The 24328-nt window shown below is 46.0% G+C and overlaps 1 protein-coding gene across 4 annotated transcripts in view; it reads right to left on the minus strand.

The window, feature by feature from the left end:
- fbln2 (fibulin 2) overlaps positions 1 to 24328 on the minus strand; it is a 288042-nt gene that overhangs the window by 46606 nt on the left and 217108 nt on the right. For 3 of the 4 annotated variants that reach the window (XM_072472533.1, XM_072472534.1, XM_072472535.1), the window contains 3 exons: positions 17797 to 17934; positions 13353 to 13496; positions 10036 to 10164 (listed from right to left, as the gene is read on the minus strand). In XM_072472533.1, coding sequence (XP_072328634.1) covers positions 10036 to 10164; positions 13353 to 13496; positions 17797 to 17934 — 411 coding nt within the window. The remainder of the gene's footprint in view (positions 1 to 10035; positions 10165 to 13352; positions 13497 to 17796; positions 17935 to 24328) is intronic. The other variant, XM_072472536.1, reaches the window with a different exon arrangement.

Consider the following 24328-nt stretch of genomic DNA (forward strand, 5'->3'; position numbering starts at 1 on the left):
GGGACTCTATAGTCAGGGGCACAGATAGGCACTTCTGTGGACGTGAAAGAGACTCCAGGATGGTATGTTGCCTCCCTGGTGCCAGGGTCCAGGATGTCTCCGGACGGGTAGAGGGCATCCTGAAGGGGGAGGGCAAACAGGCAGTGGTCGTTGTACATATTGGTACTAACGACATAGGCAGGAAGGGGCATGAGGTCCTGCAGCAGGAGTTCAGGGAGCTAGGCAGAAAGTTAAAAGACAGGACCTCGAGGGTTGTAATCTCGGGATTACTCCCTGTGCCACGTGCCAGTGAGGCTAGAAATAGGAAGATAGAGCAGCTAAACAGGTGGCTAAACAGCTGGTGTAGGAGGGAGGGTTTCCATTATCTGGACCACTGGGAGCTCTTCCGGGGCAGGTGTGACCTGGATAAGAAGGACGGGTTGCATCTAAACCGGAGAGGCATGAATATCCTAGCCGCGAGGTTTGCTAGTGGCACACGGGAGGGTTTAAACTAGTATGGCAGGGGGGTGGGCACGGGAGCAATAGGTCAGAAGGTGAGAGCATTGAGGGAGAAGTAGGGAATAGGGACAGTGTGGCTCTGAGGCAGAGCAGACAGGGAGAAGATGCTGAACACAGCGGGTCTGGTGGCCTGAAGTGCGTATGTTTTAATGCAAGGAGCATTATGGGTAAGGCAGATGAACTTAGAGCTTGGATTAGTACTTGGAACTATGATGTTGTTGCCATTACAGAGACCTGGTTGAGGGAAGGGCAGGATTGGCAGCTAAACGTTCCAGGATTTAGATGTTTCAGGCGGGATAGAGGGGGATGTAAAAGGGGAGGCGGAGTTGCGCTACTTGTTCGGGAGAATATCACAGCGGTACTGCGAGAGGACACCTCAGAGGGCAGTGAGGTTATATGGGTAGAGATCAGGAATAAGAAGGGTGCAGTCACAATGTTGGGGGTATACTACAGGCCTCCCAACAGCCAGCGGGAGATAGAGGAGCAGATAGGTAGACAGATTTTGGAAAAGAGTAAAAACAACAGGGTTGTGGTGATGGGAGACTTCAACTTCCCCAATATTGACTGGGACTCACTTAGTGCCAGGGGCTTAGACGGGGCGGAGTATGTAAGGAGCATCCAGGAGGGCTTCTTAAAACAATATGTAGACAGTCCAACTAGGGAAGGGGCGGGACTGGACCTGGTATTGGGGAATGAGCCCGGCCAGGTGGTAGATGTTTCAGTAGGGGAGCATTTCGGTAACAGTGACCACAATTCAGTAAGTTTTAAAGTACTGGTGGACAAGGATAAGAGTGGTCCGAGGATGAATGTGCTAAATTGGGGAAAGGCTAATTATAACAATATTAGGCGGGAACTGAAGAACATAGATTGGGGGCGGATGTTTGAGGGCAAATCAACATCTGACATGTGGGAGGTTTTCAAGTGGCAGTTGAAAGGAATACAGGACCGGCATGTTCCTGTGAGGAAGAAAGATAAATACGGCAATTTTCGGGAACCTTGGATGACGAGTGATATTGTAGGCCTCGTCAAAAAGAAAAAGGAGGCATTTGTCAGGGCTAAAAGGCTGGGAACGGACGAAGCCTGCGTGGAATATAAGGAAAGTAGGAAGGAACTTAAGCAAGGAGTCAGGAGGGCTAGAAGGGGTCACGAAAAGTCATTGGCAAATAGGGTTAAGGAAAATCCCAAGGCTTTTTACACGTACATAAAAAGCAAGAGGGTAGCCAGGGAAAGGGTTGGCCCACTGAAAGATAGGCAAGGGAATCTATGTGTGGAGCCAGAGGAAATGGGCGAGGTACTAAATGAATACTTTGCCTCAGTATTCACCAAAGAGAAGGAATTGGTAGATGTTGAGTCTGGAGAAGGGGGTGTAGATAGCCTGGGTCACATTGTGATCCAAAAAGACGAGGTGTTGGGTGTCTTAAAAAATATTAAGGTAGATAAGTCCCCAGGGCCTGATGGGATCTACCCCAGAATACTGAAGGAGGCTGGAGAGGAAATTGCTGAGGCCTTGACAGAAATCTTTGGATTCTCGCTGTCTTCAGGGGATGTCCCGGAGGACTGGAGAATAGCCAATGTTGTTCCTCTGTTTAAGAAGGGTAGCAAGGATAATCCCGGGAACTACAGGCCGGTGAGCCTTACTTCAGTGGTAGGGAAATTACTGGAGAGAATTCTTCGAGACAGGATCTACTCCCATTTGGAAGCAAATGGACGTATTAATGAGAGGCAGCACGGTTTTGTGAAGGGGAGGTCGTGTCTCACTAACTTGATAGTGTTTTTCGAGGAGGTCACTAAGATGATTGATGCAGGTAGGGCAGTAGATGTTGTCTATATGGACTTCAGTAAGGCCTTTGACAAGGTCCCTCATGGTAGACTATTACAAAAGGTGAAGTCACACGGGATCAGGGGTGAGCTGGCAAGGTGGATACAGAACTGGCTAGGCCATAGAAGGCAGAGAGTAGCAATGGAGGGATGCTTTTCTAATTGGAGGGCTGTGACCAGTGGTGTTCCACAGGGATCAGTGCTGGGACCTTTGCTCTTTGTAGTATATATAAATGATTTGGAGGAAAATGTAACTGGTCTGATTAGTAAGTTTGCAGACGACACAAAGGTTGGTGGAATTGCGGATAGCGATGAGGACTGTCGGAGGATACAGCAGGATTTAGATTGTCTGGAGACTTGGGCGGAGAGATGGCAGATGGAGTTTAATCCGGACAAATGTGAGGTAATGCATTTTGGAAGGTCTAATGCAGGTAGGGAATATACAGTGAATGGTAGAACCCTCAAGAGCATTGAAAGTCAAAGAGATCTAGGAGTACAGGTCCACAGGTCATTGAAAGGGGCAACACAGGTGGAGAAGGTAGTCAAGAAGGCATACGGCATGCTTGCCTTCATTGGCCAGGGCATTGAGTATAAGAATTGGCAAGTCATGTTGCAGCTGTATAGAACCTTAGTTAGGCCACACTTGGAGTATAGTGTTCAATTCTGGTCGCCACACTACCAGAAGGATGTGGAGGCTTTAGAGAGGGTGCAGAAGAGATTTACCAGAATGTTGCCTGGTATGGAGGGCATTAGCTACGAGGAGCGGTTGAATAAACTCGGTTTGTTCTCACTGGAACGAAGGAGGTTGAGGGGAGACCTGATAGAGGTATACAAAATTATGAGGGGCATAGACAGAGTGGATAGTCAGAGGCTTTTTCCCAGGGTAGAGGGGTCAATTACTAGGGGGCACAGGTTTAAGGTGAGAGGGGCAAGGTTTAGAGTAGATGTACGAGGCAAGTTTTTTACGCAGAGGGTAGTGGGTGCCTGGAACTCGCTACCGGAGGAGGTAGTGGAAGCAGGGACGATAGGGACATTTAAGGGGCATCTTGACAAATATATGAATAGGATGGGAATAGAAGGATACGGACCCAGGAAGTGTAGAAGATTGTAGTTTAGTCGGGCAGCATGGTCGGCACGGGCTTGGAGGGCCGAAGGGCCTGTTCCTGTGCTGTACATTTCTTTGTTCTTTGTTTGTATAAAGGCAGAGTTTCTCTTTTCTGAAGTGCTGAGAGCTGTTGAAAAAATGGCTCTTGAGAGAGAACAAAGAACAAAGAAAAAAGAAAAGTACAGCACAGGAACAGGCCCTTCGGCCGTCCAAGCCTGTGCCGACCATGCTGCCCGACTAAACTACAATCTTCTACACTTCCTGGGTCCGTATCCCTCTATTCCCATCCTATTCATGTATTTATCAAGATGCCCCTTAAATATCACTATCGTCCCTGCTTCCACCACCTCCTCCGGCAGCGAGTTCCAAGCACCCACTACCCTCTGTGTAAAAAACTTGCTTCGTACATCTCCTCTAAACCTTTCCGCTCGCACCTTAAACCTATGCCCCCTCGTAATTGACCCCTCCACCCTGGGAAAAAGCCTCTGACTATCCACTCTGTCTATGCCCCTCATAATTTTGTAGACCTCTATCAGGTCGCCCCTCAACCTCCGTCATTCCAGTGAGAACAAACTGAGTTTATTCAACCGCTCCTCATAGCTAATGCCCTCCATACCAGGCAACATCTTGGTAAATCTCTTCTGCACCCTCTCTAAAGCCTTCACATCCTTCTGGTAGTGTGGCGACCAGAATTGAACACTATACTCTAAGTGTGGCCTAACTAAGCTTCGAGACAGCTGCAACATTACTTGCCAATTCTTATACTCAATGCCCTGGCCAATGAAGGCAAGCATGCCGTATGCCTTCTTGACTACCTTCTCCACCTGTTTTGCCCCTTTCAGTGACCTGTGGACCTGTACTCCTAGATCTCTCTGACTTTCAATACTCTTGAGGGTTCTACCATTCACTGTATATTCCCTACCTGCATTAGACCTTCCAAAATGCATTACCTCATATTTGTCTGGATTAAACTCCATCTGCTATCTCTCCGTCCAAGTCTCCAAACAATCTAAATCCTGCTGTATCCTCTGACAGTCCTCATCGCTATCCGCAATTCTACCAACCTTTATGTCATCTGCAAACTTACAAATCAGGGGCTGGTTTAGCACACTGGGTTAAATCGCTGGCTTTGAAAGCAGACCAAGGCAGGCCAGCAGCGCGAATCGATTCCCGTACCAGCTTCCCCGAACAGGTGCCGGAATGTGGCGACTCGGGGCTTTTCACAGTAACTTCATTGAAGCCTACTTGTGACAATAAGTGATTTTCATTTCATTTCATTTCATTCATCAGACCAGTTAAATTTTCCTCCAAATCATTTATATATACTACGAACAGCAAAGGTCCTAGCACTCATCCCTGCGGAACACCACTAGTCACAGCCCTCCAATTAGAAAAGCACCCTTCCATTGCTACTTTCTGCCTTCTATGACCTAGCCAGTTCTGTATCCATCTTGCCAGCTCACCCCTGATCCCATGTGACTTCACTTTTTGTACCAGTCTATCATGAGGGACCTTGTCAAAGGCCTCACTGAAGTCCATATAGACAACATCCACGGCCCTGTCTGCATCAATCATCTTTGTGACCTCTTCGAAAAACTCTATCAAGTTAGTGAGACACGACTTCCCCTTCACAAAACCATGCTGCCTTTCACTAACACATCCATTTGCTTCCAAATGGGAGTCTACCACTGACGTAAGGCTCACCGGCCTGTAGTTCCCTGGATTATCCTTGCTACCCTTCTTAAACAAAGGAACAACATTGGCTATTCTCCAATCCTCCTGGACATCACCTGAAGACAGTGAGGATCCAAAGATTTCTGTCAAAGATACACGGGACCTGATTTTTGCGCCACGCATGGGGCCAGGATGGAGCTGAGTGGTTGCTAAAGGTAACGCCACTGGCTTGCATGACAGGTCCCCAGCTCCGTCCCATCCCGAGGCCATTTTCATGAGGCAGGATGGGGTGAGGGGTGATGATGAACAGGGCAGTGAGAAGGAAGCTTCCTCGGGTTTAAAACACTGCAGTCCTTAAAATAGACAAACATCCTTAAAACAGTTTTTCATACTGGCCACCAAGATTAGTTGCATAAGGGTCTTAATGGATCGCTGCAGGTACAAAACCCCCAGATTTAACAATGCAGTTATGGAAGTGCTTCGAAGAAACCTAGTGGACTGAAAGGGGACCCTCTCTGGAATGAAGAGATGAAGGTCTCCAAAGAGGGAACTAGCCAGGAATGCCAAATGCATCACTCCCTATGTTGCTTCTCACCACAAGAACATACCTGAAATCCTTCCCAGATCAGACAAGATAAGAGGAGTCAGCCCTGTCTTCTGACAATCACTTCATCATTCCTGTTTCTTAAACGGAATTCCTTTCATAATCAAAGTGCTTGAGTTACTTATTAGCAACGACCCCTATAATCCTATTGTTCATTGGATGTGTTTTTTCAAGCATAGTCTTTCTTCCAATCACCTTGGGAAAAACTTTACATGCAAACAAGCGTCCTGAATTCCCACTGGGGCTCTCCCAAGCCCTCAAGGCGCTCTGTTTGCACTATTTCTTTGAGGATTCCACCAAGTTCCCGCTACAGGACATGAGGTTAGAAATTCTGATCAAACCAGAGTTCTGTCAAATTTGGCACTCCGAACTCAAGACTTTTCATCTCTTAAAGTTAGTGGACAGAAATTCAGAAGAATGAAAATATATTGGAGAAGCTGAGGTAAGGGGCCTGGTGACAACTGAAGATTAGTAGATTCTATTTCTCTTATTCTACCTTTCATTAATTGGCAGGGTCCCACACCATGAGCAGTTCATGCCAATCCTTTGATTGAAAGTGCTGTGGGAACACCGATGCTCAAGAAACATTTTAAACTTCTCTTTCTCCTCTTGATATCTCATGGGTGAGGCACAAGTTATCAACATCTAGAAATGCCACCAATTAACAGCATGCTTCCTAACTAATGGCCAGAGATGTCCTTCCAAGTGGAGTTATACAATGAGGAAGAAGACAGTGTATTGGGTGAGACATGGAGAGTGACTGAGCAGAAGATGCTCTGAAGAAGAATCATTCAGACTCGAAATAATAACTCTTTTTCTCTCTTCCAGACCTTTTCCAGCATTCTCTGTTTTTATTACTTGGAAGATATTGCTGGCTGCAGAGTCAGGAGGTGTCACCTCTTAGAGCTCACAGTTAAAAGCGAATGATGTTGACAAAACCTCAAGCATTGGTGCAGGCATTGGAAACATGTCAGACAAGAGCACTGTGAAGGACAGTGCAAGTGAAGTAGTTTTCAAGCAACATACACAACACTTTCCAGGACCAGCGTGTGACAGCTCCAGGGACCCCTGCAGGAGTTGTTACAAAGAGGCCCCAGATTAGCCCTTCCCCAAACTCGGCAGTCACCATTTATGCCGGGGGGAATGGGAGCAGGTTGCAGTTTGCATATCGGTGGATCAAATTTCATCAACGCATCTCCTGATGCCATAATTCTTGACCACTACTACCCAAACATCAAGCGGGCCTACTTCATCAGCAAATGTGTGGACGAGTGCACGCACAAGAATGCAGTACATGCGTTCCCCAACTGGAAACCATGGTTAAATCGTGAGATTCACTCCCTACTGATGGCCAAGTCTGAGGCGTTCAAGGCAGGCACCCGGAATCTATACAAGAAATCCAGGTACAACCTCCGCAGAGTCATCAGGGATGCCAAGAGATAATACCAGACTAAGCTAGCGTCACAGACTAAAGTCACGGACTCTCGTCGGTTGTGGCAAGGCTTAAACAACATAATGAGCTACAAAGCAAAGCCAAGTAGAAACTCCAGCAGCAGTGCACCCCTCCCCAATGAACTCAATGCATTCTAAGCTCAGTTTGAGCAGGAAACCATCAAACCGTTGTCAACTGCCACAGAGCCCTGGACACACCCATATCCAAAGTCAGATCGGCCTTCTTGAATCAAACCCTCGGAGAGCGGCAGGTCCTGACGGGGTCCCTGGTCGTGCATTCAGATCCTGTGCGGACCAATTGGCAGATGTGTTCGCGGACATCTTCAACCTCTCCTATTCCGTTTGGAGGTTCCCACCTGCTTCAAGAAGGCCACCATCATATCGGTGCCAAAGAAGAACCAGGTAACATGCCTCAACGACTACCGTATGGTGGTTTTGATATCTATCATTCTGAAGTGCTTCGAGATAGGCTGGTCATGAGACACATCAATTCCATACTCCCAGATTGCCATGATCCACTGCAATTCACACACTGCCAAAACTGGTCCACAGCAGATGCCATCGCACTGGCCCTGCACTATGCCTGGAGCATCTCGACAACAAGGATTCCAACATCAGACTCCTATTCTTTGACTACAGCTCCGCTTTCAACACCATAAACCCAACCAAGCTCATATCAAAACTCCAAAACCTAGAACTTGGCTCCTGCCTCTGCAACTGGATCCTCAAGCTCCTGACCCATAGACCAAAATCAGTAAGGATAAACAACAACACCCACCTCCGAAGGCTGCGTACTTAGCCCTCTACTATACTCCCGATACACACACGACCGTGTGGCAAAGTTTGACTCCAACTCCATCTTGAAGTTTGCTAATGACACGACCGTAGTGGGTCATCTCTTGAATAACAATGAGTCAGAGTACAGGAGGGAGATAGAGAACCTAGTGGAGTGGTGTAACGACAACAATTTCTCCCTCAATGTCAGCAAAACTAAAGAGCTGGTCATTGACTTCAGAAAGCAATGTATTGTACACACCGTGTCTGCATCAATGGTGCCGAGGTGGAGATGGTTGACAGCTTCAAATTCCTAGGTGTGCACATCACCAACAATCTGCCCTGGTCCACCCACGTCAACGCTATGACCAATAAAGCACAACAGCGCCTATACATCATCAGGAAACTAAGGGAATTTGGCATGGTCCACATTAACTCTTACCAATTTTCACAGATGCACCATAGAAAACATCCTAACGGGCTGCATCACAGCGTGGATTGGCAACTGCTCGGTCCAAGACCGTAAGAAACTTTAGAGTCGTGAACACAGCCCAGTCCATTACGTGAAGCCACCTCCCATCCATTGACTCTCTCTACACTCCTGCTTCCTTGGGAAAGTGGGCTGCATAATCAAAGATCCCTCCCACCCGGCTTATTCACTCTCCTAACTTCTTCCATCGGGCAGGAGGTACAAAAGTCTGAAAACACACACTAACAGATTCAAAAACAACTTCTTCCCCGCTGTTACTAGACTCCTGAACGACCCTCTTATGAACTGATCTGATCTCTTCACACATCTTCTCTACTGAATAGTACTACACTCCTGTATGCTTCACCCGATGTCTATGTCTATGTATTTACATTGTGTATTTATATATGTCCTATGTTTTTTTCATGTATGGAAGGATCTGCTTGAACTGTACACAGAACAATATTTTTCACTGTACCTCGGTACACCTGACAATAAAACAAATCCAAATCCAAATTGATGGGTGAAATAAAATGCTCATTTTCAGTGCTAAACCTTTTCTCAGCTGCATTAATTAAGAATATTTTGAAAGCGACATTTTTTTTTAAATTACAATTTGAAGCATTGTAAAGTCCTCACTGCTTCGTGGCAGGTTTATCATTTGACAAATGAGTTTCAGGTGAATTCTGGGGTGGGGGGGTAATTTATCCTTCGAAAGTAGCAGCTCTAATCTAGTGAAAAGAAAGCCCTGCATTTATATAGCACCTTTCCCTACCACAGGACATCCCAAAATGCTTTGTAGCCAATCAAATAATTTTCAAGTGCAGACAAAGTTGTCATGTAGGAAACACGGCTGCCAATTTGTGCTGGCAAACTTCCAGACACCGCAACGTGTTAATGATAAGATAATCTGTTTTTGTGGTGTTGATTGAGAAATAAATATTGGCCAGGACATCGGGGATACTTCCCCAGTATGATTAGCACGCTGCATAAGTGAAGTGGAAATAACAGAATTAGGACACGTTGTGTCTCAATGCCATTATCTCCTCAATCACATGTACATCTGTCAGAAATGACGACAGAAATGTCGGTGATTGACCACCACAAGTTACCTCAATTACTGACCCAAAAATTATTCTTCCATGTCCCAGGACAGTGTTGAGTTCTAATACGATGCATCAGAATGCTGCCAATAATTATTTTCTGCGTACTGTTATGAATAGACCATAGACGACCTGGTGAAAGGATTCTTTGTGTGCAAAGCGGTCCAGGACCCAAGCTGGTCAAACTGTTTGGGCCTGCTGTTTTTAAAGAGTTTACCCTGCCTCCTAACACTGCAATATTGGGACTCAGCTAACGAGGCTGCCTGAAGAATCCCGAGATCTGCAGAGTTTTTTTTTTCCAAGAAATATTTACTTAAAATTCTGACTCCAAAACGTAGGCCTCAGACCAGAGACCTGCAGAGGTTCCCACTCCAATAGGACAACGTCGATTTGCATTCAAAATTGCAGCTATACACGTTGGCTTGAAACCGTCAGATGCATGAGTTGTGTTAACGGAAACGGGGTTATTGTTGTAGGTTCTCATGAATCGTGCATTTTCCAGAATAATCTGGAATATTCATACAAACGTTTTACACACCAATGCATGTTCTGCTGAGCGAGTTGTATTGATAGCCACTCTTGCAATCGCAACGATAGTTTCCGGGTATGTTCTGACAGACTTGTCCTTCGCCACATTGATGCACTCCACTCTGACATTCATCAACATCTGAGCAAACAAAGAATCATAGAGTTCACTGCAGTGAAACCATTAATGACCCCATTGGACCTTTAAATTGTATTAAAGGATTAATGAAGTTTCAGTGACTGAAAGGGGTTTTTTTTTAGACCATAAGACATTGGAGCAGAATTAAGCCACTCGGCCCATTGAGTCTGTTCCGCCATTCTATCATGGCTGATATTTTTCTCATCCCTATTCTCTTGCCTCCTCCCCATAACCACTGATCCCCTTACTGATCAAAAACCTATCTAGCTCCGTCTTAAAGACACTCAGGGATTTGGCCTCCACAGACCTTCTGCGGCAAAGAGTTCCACAGATTCACCACCCTGTGGCTGAAGAAATTCCTCCTCATCGCTGTTTTAAAGGATCATCCCTTTAGTCTGAGATGGTGTCCTCTGCTTCTTGTTTTTACAACAAGTGGAAACATGAAATGAATGAAATGAAATTTCTCCACGTCCTCTCCACGTCCACTCTATCCAGGCCTCACAGTATCCTGTAAGTTTCAATAAGATCCCCCCCTCATCCTTCTAAACTCTGAGTCCAGACCCAGAGTCCTCAACCGTTCCTCATACGACACGCTCTTCATTCCAGAGATCATTCTTGTGAACCTCCTCTAGATCCTTTCCAAGGCCAGCACATTCTTCCTTAAATACGGGCCCAAAACTGCTCACAATACTCCAAATAGGGTCTGACCAGAGCATAATACAGCCTCAGAAGTACATCCCTGGTCTTGCATTCTAGGCCTCTCAACATGATTGCTAACATTGCATTTGCCTTTCTAACTGCCTACTGAACCTGCACGTTAATCTTAAGAGAATCGTGAACAAGGACTCCCAAGTCCCTTTGTGCTTCTGATTTCCTAAGCATTTCCCCATTTGGAAAATAGTCTATGCCTCCATTTCTCCTTCCAAAGTGCATAACCTCACACTTTTCCACATTGTATTCCATCTGCCACTTCTTTGCCCACTCTCCTAGTCTGTCCATGTCCTTCTGCAGCCCGCCTGCTTCCTCAATACTACCTGTCCCTCTACAGATCTTTGTATCATCTGCAAACTTTGCAACAATGCCCTCAGCTCCTTCTTCCAGATCATTAATATATATTGTGAAAAGTTGTGGTCTCAGCACCAACCCCTGAGGCACACCACTAGTCACCGGTTGACATCCTGAAAAAGACCCCTTTATCCCCACTCTCTGACTTCTGCCAGTCAGTCATCCTCTATCCATGCCAGGATCTTACCCTTACACCATGGGCTCTTAACTTATTTAACAATCTCCTATGCAGCACCTTGTCAAAGCCTTCTGGAAATCTAAATAAATCACGTCCACTGGTTCTCCTTTGTCTAACTTCCTTGCTACTTCCTCAAAGAACTGTAACAGATTTTTCAGACATGACCTCCCCTTGACAAAGCCGTGCTGTCTCAGTCCTATTTTATCATGCACTTCCAAGTACTCCGCGATCTCATCTTAAATTCCAAGGAGGAACAGCAATGGCAGGGGTTTTGGGGGGTTATTCGGGAAATCTTAAAATCTTACCAATGACCAAAGTCAGGCTAACCGGCCTATAATTTCCCGTCTTTTGCCTCCCTCCCTTCTTAAACAGCGGTGTTACATTAGCCATTATCCAGTCCTCTGGGACCCTTCCTGCCTCCAGTCATTCCTGAAGGATCACCACCAATGCCTCCACAATCTCCTCAGCTGTCTCTTTTAGGACCCTGGGATGAAGTCCATCCGGTCCAGGCGACTTATCCACCTTCAGACCTTTCAGTTTCCCCAGAACCTTCTCCTTAGTAATGGTCACTGCACTCACCTCTGCCTTCTGGCTCTCCTGGAGCTCTGGCATCCCACTGGTGTCTTCCACCGTGAAGACTGATGTAAAGTAACCATTCAGTTCCTCTGCCATTTCTTTGTTTCCTATTATTACTTCTCCAACCACATTTTCCAGTGTTCCAATGTCTATTTTTGCCTCTCTCTTACCTTTTATATATTGAAAAAATTCTTCCTATCTTCTTTTATATTACTAGCTAGCTTGCACTCATACTTCATCTTTTCCCCCCTTATTGCTTTTTTAGTTGTCCTCTGCTCGCTTTTAAAGGCTTCCCAATCCTCTGGCTTCCCAGTAATCCTCGCCATTTTGTATGATTTATCTTTAGCTTTTATGCTGTCCTTGACTTTCCTTGTCTGCCATGGATGCTTTGTCCTCCCTTTTGCATGTTTCCTCCTCCTTGGAATGAATTTCCGTTGTGCCTCCCGAATAACCCCCCAAAACCCCTGCCATTGCTGTTCCACTGTCTTCCCTGCTAGGCTCCTTTTCCAATCAACTCTGGCCAGTTCCTTCTTCATGTCTTTGTAGTTACCCTTATTTAATTGCAATACTGTTACATCTGATTGCAGCTTCTCCCTCTCAAACTGCTGGGTAAATTCTATCATATTGTGATCACTGCCCCCTAAGGGTTCCCTCACCTTAAGTTCCCTAATCAGGTCTATCTCATTACACATCATCAAATCCAGAATTGCCTGTTCCCTAGTAGGCTCTGTCACAAGCTGCTCCAAAAAACCACCTCTTAGACATTCCACAAATTCCTTCAGTTTAGATGCAACCTGTCCTTGTTGTCCAGGTCCCACCTGCCCCGGAAGAGATCCCAAGGGTCCAAAAATCTGAAACCCCCCCTCCTATACCACCAGTTTAGCCATGTGTTTAGCTGCACTATCCTCCGATTTCTAGCCTCACTGGCATGTGACACAGGGAGTAATCCTGAGACTACAACCCGAGAGGTCCTGCTTTTTAGCTTACTGCCTAACTCCCTGAACTCCTTCTGCAGGACCTCACCACTCTTCCTGCCTATGTCGTTAGTACCTATGTGTACTACGACCTCTGGTTGTTCACCCTCCCCCTTCAGGATGTCCTGTGTTCGTTCAGAGACATCCTTGACCCTGGCACCAGGGAGGCAACATATCATTCTGGAGTCTCTTTCACGTCCACAGAAGCACCCATCTGTGCCCCTTGCTATAGAGTCCCCTATAACTATCGCTCTCCTGCACTTTGCCCTCCCCTGCTGAGCAACAGAGCCAGTTGTGGTGCCACTGTTCTGGCTGCTGTTGTTTTCCCCTTTAAAGTTTATTTTAAAATATAACATGAGAATTACAGGAATTTGCACGAAGTTGTGAGATGTACTTACCAATACAATGAGTACCATCAGGGTTGGTATGATAACCCCTTCCACAAGTGATGACATTTCTTTGGCAGCTGTAAGACCCAACAGTGTTAATGCAATTGAACCCAGGTTTGCAAGGACGATCTAAAGCGGTGCATTCGTTAATGTCTGTAATGGAAATTAAGAATAACAATTAATAAACATCCTAAAATATCCAGCCCTCATATGCATAGATCAGTTCATTAACCCTTAAATTGTTCAGCAAGGTGTTGAGCAGTGGCCCTCACTAAATGTTACATGCCGTCATTTTACGTAACAGTGTGCACATTGTGATAAACGGATTTTATTACACCATTATCTTTGTGTAATAATTCCAGGAGGGCTGGAGTGAACGGAAAAACTGGTTTATTTTAAGCTGTAAATAAAGCCACTACCACGGCATACAATACAAACGTCCCAGCCCAGGACTATCGGGAAGTGCCGGTCCGGGTCAGGGAGGTACATTTAAAGGACCCACCAATGATCCCCAGCTGGGCGGGTGTCCTCCCGCTCACCACAGGAACTTGTATTCTACAAAGCACACGGGGAGATGAATCAGCGTTCCCCCGTGGTCCTCGTGAAGGTTATCACACTTTCTACTGTTTTAACAGGGCGCCTACATCTTGATTTTTCTCCTGACAAATTTCAGACTGTGTGGATTGCACATTCATTCCATTGCTGCCAGCTTTCTGGTCCTTTGACTAAGCATTTTATTTTGGTATTGACGCTGGAGTTAGAAAAGTATAATCTAATGATCATACGCCAATGCTTAGAAAGAAACAACTGGAATCCAGAACTGTACAATAAGCGTTGAGCTCAATACAGCATATGTATTACAAAGCATCATTAATCTTTAATGGTTGTGTTTTCTCCCAAGTATTTTTAATTTTTGAGTCTATAGATTTTTTTCATGGCATTAAGCACCATGGAAATGTTTCATATTAGTTACTATTGTCATTCTAGAATGCGAATGTAAACAGGTGAAGAGTGATCATTAATGGTGTTGATTCTGCAGTCAGTTATGGTGCTTGCTGCTGACCTCGAAAAAAAAGTTCCAGACAAAGATTTGGGCCAGGATTTTACAGATCCTCCTACCCAGCACGATATTATGGTCCCGCCGAAGAAGTGGATGGAAATTTAAACGGCAACACCACCTCTGCCGGAATGGGGCGTGGGGGGTGGGTGCATTGCGAGACATGTTGTGGTGGATTGTGTAACCTTGGCCGTGGTGATGTCTGTGGGGTGGATTATTCGCTGTCCCAACATTGATTATCCTTCACAGACAACAAAATAAAGATCAGGGCATACACACGGGATTAAGGTAGAAACTGAAAACTGAAATATCATAAATAGATTTCAAAGAAATGTAAAAATCAATTGAACATTTTATCGTAATGGAATAATTTGATATTCCATAAATGTAAAATTTGCCTTTCAGCACCCCAAACGTTATAATTAAAGTTGTACATCAGCAGAAATCCAGTAATGCCTCACTCAAGAAGGCGTAACTCGTTTCTTAAATCTATTTTGCAAGCGAGATTAATAGTGAAACTTCACTTCAATTGAAGTGTTTTTCAAAGATTTCCATCTGTGGAGGGTTTGTGTTTCTCTCCCATTAAACTGCGCACTCGTGCCCATCAGTCGTTGCTACCAGTTTACCAGTTGTATTGCAGCAAACGTTGACAGTTTCATGGTCACTACAACCACAAATTCCAGGTCAGGAGCTGGTTTAGCACAGGGCTAAATAGCTGGCTTTTAAAGTAGACCAAAGCAGGCCAGCAGCGCGGGTTCAATTCCCGTACCAGCCTCCCCGAACAGGCGCCGGAATGTGGCGACTAGGGGCTTTTCACAGTAACTTCATTTGAAGCCTACTTGTGACAATAAGCGATTTTCATTTCATTTTATTTTATTATAATGTCTGACTGTCTTTCAGTAGTTTCCTCAAACAGTTTCCTGTATTTAAGGCAGCAATCATGCAGGTGCAACCTGACTCCAGTAGTGTAGTGTTACATACATCACCAAGGGTACTTGTGTTTGTAGAGTCATGTACTACACGCTTTACTCCCAATCAGCAGCATGCAATAATCACAGAATTAAAGAATACCTACAGTTCAGAAGGAGACCATGTAGCCCATCGAGTCTACATCGGGCGGCACGGTAGCACAGTGGTTAGCACAGTTGCTTCAGAGCTCTAGGGTCCCAGGTTCGATTCCCAGCTTTGGTCACTGTCTGTGTGGAGTCTGCACGCTCTCCCCGTGTCTGCCTGGGTTTCCTCCGGGTGCTCCGGTTTCCTCCCACAGTCCAAAGATGTGCAGGTTAGGTGGATTGGCCATGCTAAATTGCCCTTTGTGTCCAAAAAGGTTAGGTGGGGTTGTTGGGTTACAGGGATAGGCTGGAGGTGTGGACTTAAGTAGGGTGTTCTTTCCAAGGACCAGGGCAGACTCGATGGGCTGAATGGCCTCCTTCTGCACTGTAAATTCTATGATACACCGACCCTCTGAAAGAGCACCCTACCTTGGCCCACTCCCCGCCCTATCCCTGTAACCCCATAACCGCACCTAATCTTTGGACACTAAGGGACAATTTAGAATGGCCAATCCACCTAACCTTCACATCTTTGGACTGTGGGAGGAAACCGGAGCACTCGGAGGAAACTCTGCAGACATGGGGAGAATGTGCAAACTCCACACAGACAGTCACCCAAGGTTGCAGTTGAACCCCGGTCCCTGGCGCTGTAAGGCAACAGTGTTAACCACTGTGCATCCAAATGCTACTTTTCCCCCTGGGTGCCAACTGTTGCTGATCGAATGATTTGATGCAATGTGCTCTTGAGGAAATAGTGCAAACTTTCCGAAGGATCTTTCCCCAGAAATAAAATTGATTTTGGAGTGGAACACGTCCATTTCAACCTAAGTGATCACTCTTGAATTTTTATTCAGTGAAATTGGTATTTGCATAATATTAGTCATTTGCTGCCATTAATGCTTAAACATTTGGCTTCATTTTTATTCAGTCGGGCAGTGGGAATCAAATGGCTGGACAGATATGTTGCTGTGTCTCTGCACGACGGAAGTATTCTCCAGACCGTGGATAGCCGAACCAATTCAAAATACCTCCTTTCCTCGAAATGAACACTTCCACTTAAAGTAAATGTTCTTTTCTTCAACAGTTTGCATTTCTTTGGTACATTGAAAACATGATTTATGCCTACTTCCAAGTGGACCACAAGATGTCAATGGTAACTCAATAGAGTTGCTTTGGTTTAGAACTCCTTTAACTATTTTAGATTTTTTTTCAGAAAACACGAAGTATCTGAATTTTCAGTTCATCAAAGCTCATCTTTCATGACCAGAATTCTTGACAATACAATATTGCATCTTTAGGAAGAATCATTCAGCAAAACGTGGCACCAAAAATCATTATTCCGTCATGTTTGGCTTCAAAATAGGTTTAAGGTCTGTGGGGCAATGCTTAGAGGAGATGTGCAAGGCAGATGTTTTACACAGAGTGTGGCGAGTGCCTGGAATGTCCTGCCAGGGGAGGTTGTGGAAGCAGATACATTAACGGCGTTCAAAAGGCATCTCTACAAATACATGGATAGGATGGGTATAGAGGGGTGGGGCACTAGGAAATGCTGAGGATTTTGGCCAAGGATGGCATCATTACCGGTACAGGCTTGGAGGGCCGAAGGGCCTGTTCCTGTGCTGTATTATTCTTTGTTCTTTGTAAAAATCATCCAGAAAAGGCCTTTAATTATTCAGGTAACTGCACAGTCACATTCGTAAGGAAAACTCAGAGGAGGCACAACTCAGATAACCTGCAGATATCTAGGCCTTGGTTACCCAGTGTACCACTGCAGTACACCGCTGCAGTAGCGTTGTTGCTGCGGGGCGTGAGGGTAGAGGTGCAATTTGTTTCCGTGTCATAAAGTATGGGCTTCAAAAATAAGTTTTAAAAAATAGGATATTCCCCAGGGCTGCCAATAGATCAGTGTTAGAGGCTGCGTGTGAAGAGGAACGGTGGAGCTGCCTAAAGCTTTTCCACTAAATTAGAAGCAAGGTGAGAGAATTTCAAATTAGATCAGAATTAAAACGTGTCGGTTTGTGCACCGTTATGAATTCCAGGAGCATTTCTTCACCAAACAAAAAGAAATCATTACAATGAATCCTGTAAGTTTATGGGGTTGAATACATCTCCATAGTTCTGTTTCGCTACAGTCAGTGATAGAAATTTGTGTTTCGGATGTCAGAGCTTCACAGACTACACATAATGTGTTAATGGCCCAGAAATTCAACTGCTGGCTTTAATTTCTACAAAATGACCCGGACATACAACCTATAAAATCTTAAAACGAGATTCAATTTTTTATTCTTTTTGTTTCTTCATACAGCTCTTGACGAGCTTTTTCTTCCCCCAGAAAGTCTATTACCATGACAGATGCCGTGTGAATCCTGCAGAAATCCCTCAGAGCAACGCATTTTTGGACGACAATGGAATGACCCTGGGGTGTTCTGACATTCATAATTTACTGCGCAGTTGTGATCGTTTCGCTCACATTCATTGATATCTGGAAATGGAAAAAAGAGCGTGTCAGCATCTGCTGCTCAGCACTGTGCTAATCGGGAAGCAGGGCTGGATTTAACGAATCCATTATGCAGAGGCATACTAGCACAAGGATTACCTTCAAATCCACTTCCCTTTTCACACACCAATCATAGCAGGTAGCGTGAAGATCGTTTTCAGCTAGATTTGTTTTCCTGACTGAGCGTCGTGTTTACTTCTTTGAATATTAACAGGCATTCTTTATTAGCTGATTGGCATTTCCCCTATGACATATTTCTATATTTGGAATAATATTTTGGATTTTTTTTGTGTGTATTGAAGAATCAAACAGGTCCCATCACAGGTAACACCTTATTGCCACATCACCTCATGGTATTGTCTTGTGAGGCTTTATAATTATGGTGTGTTCATCTGCCCTGAAATCTTCCTAGCTGACTCGATGTCAAGTCTTGTTTTGCAATGCTCCAATGAAGCATCAAGAAACATATGATGGGGTTAAAGGTACCGAGTTGTTGTTGCTGTTGACCCATTCCGCACAGAGCAGTGCAGCAGGTAGCCGAGTTTCTTAGTTGTCTGTCGGTTCAGTAGATAACGCATTCAACCACTAGGTGGAGGTGGCACCCTAATTTGAAAGTAAACGCAACTGCAGGACATCTTTGCTAGGATATTCACTGCAAGTGCATTTGCCGCACTGGTTTAACTAAAATCATTAAATATGCTTCTGGCAGACTATTGATTATACAGTGTGAAGTGTGGGCGCTTATACAGCGTGAAATGTGGGTGGCCAAACTGGGGAATTTAAGATTCTGCAACTGCTTCCACGCTACATAAAATAACATATCCTGCTAGTCAGGATCCAACAGAATGGCCCTGCTCGAGTCTGGGCCAGCAGCCTCATCATATATAGCCAGTTATGTTTGTTTTGCAATTAACTCTCAAACAAGGTAAAGTTTGCCAAGAGGACAAAAGAAGAACGAATGGTGATCTCATTGAAATATATAAAAGATCCCAAGGGGATTTGATTGGGTAGATACAGGGAGATGTTTCCACTTACAGAACTAGGGAACACACGGTTTAAGAATAAGGGGCGTCATTCTCCGCCGGCGGGAGTCTCCGTTTTGCCGGCGCCCGGGGGTTTCCCGACGGCGTGGGACTGCCCCACAATGGGAAACCCCATTGACCGGCCGGTGTTACGGAGACTCCCGCCGGCCGGTCGGAGCAGAAATGTGGCGGGGCGGGTAGGAGAATTTCGCCCAAGAGGTCCATAGAATCCCTACAGTGCAGAAGGAGGCCATTCGGTCCATCGAGTTTATACCGACCCTTCGAATGAGCTACCCATTTACAGTCTCCCATCCACCTTGCCCTAGCCTTGTAACCCATAACCTAACATGCACATCCCTAGACATTAAAGGGCAATTTAGCATGGCCAATCCAGCCAGCCTGTACATCATTGGTCTGTGCGAGGAAATCGGAGCACTCGGAGGAAACCCACGCAGACACGGGGGGAACGTGCTATCTCCAGACAGACAGGAACCGAGGTCGGAATTGAACCCGGGTCTCTGGCGCTGTGAGGCAGCAGTGCTAACCACTGTGCCACTGTGCCACCGTTTAAAAGGTCTACCGTTTAAAACATAGATAAGGATAAACTTTTTCTCTGTCAGGAGCCTGTGGAATGCTCGTTCCCAGAGGGTATTGCAAGTTGAGTCATTGAATTTATTCAAAGCAGAGGTAGACAGATTGTTTCATCGACGAGGGATCACAGGTTATGGGGAGGGGGGGGTGGGGGGGTCAGGCGGCAAAATGGATTTGAGACCACAACCAGAACAGCCACAATCTTATTGAATGGTGAAGCAGGCTCGAAGGGCTGAATCGCCTCCACCCGCTCCTCTGTCCTATATTCCTGTGACGGACAAACCCTCCCTCCACCAAACAAAAACAAGCTTGTTCGTGGGGCTTGAGATGGCATGGCAGGAATTTGAATTTCCCTTTGTTATATGGAAATGCAGCATTGGGCAGTTAACATTAAGCTCTACATGCCCAACAATTACCCATTTTAACAACCCTTTTTTCCAGGATTCGATGGAAGCTTGGTGCTAACTTGTTGCCCCATGATGTCAATCGGACCAGAACTTTGCCTGGGCTGGAGCAGAGGAGTCACTGTGCCTCTCCTATCGGGCCAGCAGTCGATGGCAACGACAAGGAGGCAATCCAGGAGACTGAAATAAATATCTTTGTGTGGCCTGGAAGCGACTCCTCTTCAGAAGGCTGGCCTCCAACAATCACACGCATTCGTCCTTTATGACTGCAGCTCCTGGACATTTCCCCATTATCCCGTTGACTTCAGTTGTCTCGGGATTCTTGATGAAATACTGCCTTGATTGATGTCAAGAGCTGTCATTCACACATCACCAGTGGAATTCAGCTCACGTTCATATTTGAATCAAGGTTGGATTAAGATCCAGAGCCAGGTGGTCCTGGCTGAATGTGCATCAGTTATTAGAAAATAGAACATAGAACAGTACAGCACAGTACAGGCCCTTCGACCCACAATGTTGTGCCAACCATTTATCCTAATCTAAGATCAACCTAATCTACAACCCTTCAATTTACTGCTGTCCATGTGCCTGTCTAAGAGTCGCTTAAATGTCCCTAATGACTCTGACTCCACCACCTCCGATGGCAGTGCATTCCACGCACCCACCACTCTCTGTGTAAAGAACCTACCTCTGACATCTCCCCTATACCTTCCTCCAATCACCTTAAAATTATGTCCCCCCCCCCCCCCCCCCCGTGACAGCCATTTCCATCTTGGGGAAAAGTCTCCGGCCATCCACTCTATCCATGCCTCTCATCACCTTGTACACCTCTATCATGTCGCCTCTCTTCCTTCTTTGCTCCAGTGAGAAAAGCCCTAGCTCCCTCATCCTTTCTTCATAAGACATGCCCTCCAGTCCAGCCAGCATCCTGGTGAATCTACTCTGCATGCTCTCTAAAGCACCCACATCCTTCCTACAATGAGGCGACCAGAACTGGACACAATATTCCAAGTGTGGTCTAACCAGCGTTTTATAAAGCTGCAGCAAAACCTCTTGGCTTTTAAACTCAATCCCCCTGTTAATGAAAGCCAACACACCATACACCTTCTTATCAACCTGGGTGGCAACTTTGAGGAATCTATGTACGTGGACCCCAAGATCCCTCTGATCCACCACACTTCCAAGAATCCTGCCTTTAACCCTGTATTCAGCATTCAAATTCGACCTTCCAAAATGAATCACTTCATATTTATCTAGGTTGAACTCCATCTGCCACTTCTCAGCCCAGCTCTGCATCCTGTCAATGTCCTGCTGTAACCTGAAACATCCCTCAACACTATCTACAACTCCCCCAACCTTCGTGTCATCGGCAAACTTACTAACTCACCCTTCTACTTCCTCATCCAAGTCATTTCTAAAAACCACAAAGAGCTGAGGTCCCAGAACAGATCCCTACAGGACACCACTGGTAAGTGCAGCTTGAGAACATTACTAAAGTCTTCCTCCAAAACCTAGATCCCACTTGAGAATCACTTGATTTCGCAGTAATTGCCTCAGTTGTATTTGTCCTGCATTTCGTGGTTAGGACATGCTGGGAAATTTTCCACCTTGATGGGTAGATTGCAGTGTACTGGAACAGCACAGCTAACAACACAGCTCGTCCTGGAGCATATGATTTCAGCAGTGTGGCTGGAATGTTGTTGGGGCCTTGAACTGTGCTGTGTCCACTGTACTCAGCTATTTCTTATTGTCACATAGTGTGAATCAAATTGCTTGGCGACTGACAGCTTGTGATGATGAGGATATCAGGGGAGGTTGAGAAGGATCTTCCACCCTGCACCTGACTGGCTGAAAATGTTGTCCAACTTTTCAGCGAGCGTTATCTTTCACACCGACATGATAGGATCTGCCATCGTTGAGAAGGGAACATTCATTGATCTTCCCGGTTCTGTTAGTTGTCTAATTGCCCACCACCATTCACAACTGGATCCATTAACTGTGGAATAGCTTAGTTCAGTTGATAGCATGCTGGATTTGCTGTTCAGCAGGCATGTAGTGCTGTGCTGCAGCTTCACCAGGTTAGCAGCTCATTTCCAGTTACGCCGGACACTGTTCTGGACATGTCCTTTGATGCGACCATCAATTCACATGAAACCAGGAGTAGAAGTAAACTGTGGCTTTAATCAACAATAACAGTGCCTGCCTGCGACTGATCTGTTAGTGGGAGCCGCGATCTGTTAGTGGGAGCCACCTACAGGGCGACTGCTCTTATACCTCCCCTCAAGGGGAGGAGCCAGGGGCGGAGCCCACACATGCTACATCATAGGTAATACCTTACAATGGTCCATAGGTGGAGCCCACATGGGCAACAGCATAATACAGATATGTACATGGTGAATTGTTACAGCAATACATTCACCACATCCTTCTCACTTCTCTTGGAACAAGTGTCGGTCACCTTGCTTGATGATGATGGGGGAGCAAGAGGTTACAGATTGTGATGATAATCTGCAACGCCATCAAGCTATTACTCTGAGATAGCGACAGCTCAAGGTGCACATGAGATGATGGGTGATGAGACACACATGGGTGATGAGACATACAGCTGGAGGACGCAGTCCAATGGGCTTCTCCAGGGATCTGTTCCAGCACTAACCCTTTTCAATCTCCATAGCCACAACCTGCCTCAACTCTGTCTCAGAAGTCCATCGATGCTGATGATATCTGCTGTGTCTCTCAGCCTTGGGCATTCTAAAGCCAACACTAAACAACGATGTTGCAAAGCTGGCCACCTACTGTGAGACATGGTGCCTTCAGCCCAGCAGCAACAAAATAGTCTCTAGTCCACCTCCACAATGCCACCAACAGGTTAAGGATCTCAGCTCTTGCTATTGTCTACTTGGCTGCAGAGTACTGTGCACTAGTACGGTACAACTCATCCCACACCCAGCTCAACCCAACAATGCGTATCACCTCAGGTACCCTCCGATGACTCAACTCTCCCGGTTCGCAGTCCTGAGCAACATCCCGCCCCCTCGCACCAGGAGGGAGAATGCAACAAGAAAGCTCCTGGAACAACTGAAGCCCGCCGCTGCACAAAGACCTCACCAAACCATCTGCTGCTCACCTCCCATGTGCCAGCCCACCATACCAGGAATAACAGTAGAGGCGCTATGGCAGCATGAATGGAACCAACACGCCACCGTTAAAATCTACTTCCTCATCACAGATCCCACAGCCCGCCCACCCGCTTTCAGCCTGCCACACCAACACTGGGCACTCCTGAACTATTCCCACCCTGGCCAAGGCCTTTCTGCAGCCAACCGGCACAAGTGGGGCCTCGTAGGGAACCCCATCTCTGATGCACCCCAATCAATGACTCATATCATTGAAGACTGCCCCCTGACAAAATTCAGCAGAGGTCTCAGAGGGCTCCATGCAGCCACCACAGCAGCTGCAGCCTGGCTTGGCAATTACTGCACATGCTAAAAAAAATACCTTCTGGTGTCATGAGGCTACACCCTTTTATTTCTTTGAAAATATGGGGCGGGATTCTCTATCCCTGAGACTAAGTGTTGACGCCGGCTAGTCTCGCAGTAGCCGGCCGAGGTCAGGAAGACAGACCAGCTGCTGGAGAAAGTGCCGGGCATTTTCCCTGACTTTGTTGGGAATCTAGGAAATGGTCTTCCTTGTTTTCTATGTTTAAAAAGTTATCTCAGGCTGCCCAAGCTGAAGCTGAGGTCGAGGCAATCCTTAAACATTAAAACTAAGGTGCTGATGAGGCAGTGGAGACCTCTTCACAGACCTGAGGATAGGCAGTGATCCACCAGAGACTGGTGCCACTGAAGTATCCTCGGGGAAATATTAAGTCTGGCACATGAAGTCACGATGGCCGGGCATGTCAGTGTGTGCAAAACTCCAAGCCCACTTCAGCCAGCATTTTTACTGGCCACAGCTCCACAGGAGTGTAGTAAGGTTTTGCAGGACCTGCCACACCTTCCAGGTTGTGATAAAACCCCAGTCTGAAATGGAACCTGCACTTATGATTCCCGTACCAGCCTCCCCGAACAGGTGCCGGAATGTGCCGACTAGGGGCTTTTCACAGTAACTTCATTTGAAGCCTACTTGTGACATTAAGCGATTTTCATTTCATTTCATTTCATGCTGGCTTTTGGGGAACCATTCTCAAAATGGAGAAATCTCTGCTCCCTGATTTTGCATCCAAAGCACGGACATGCAGGGCGTGTGGCATCAGTGCACGTGCCGGGCGCATGTCCTTCTCTCTCTGTCACTGCCTCTGGTGGAAAGACTCCGTCGTTCAACAAACAAATATGGAAAAAAGTACAATCTTATTTTTATTTT

Source organism: Scyliorhinus torazame, chromosome 13 (genome assembly GCF_047496885.1).
Source record: "Scyliorhinus torazame isolate Kashiwa2021f chromosome 13, sScyTor2.1, whole genome shotgun sequence".
Taxonomy (NCBI): domain Eukaryota; kingdom Metazoa; phylum Chordata; class Chondrichthyes; order Carcharhiniformes; family Scyliorhinidae; genus Scyliorhinus; species Scyliorhinus torazame.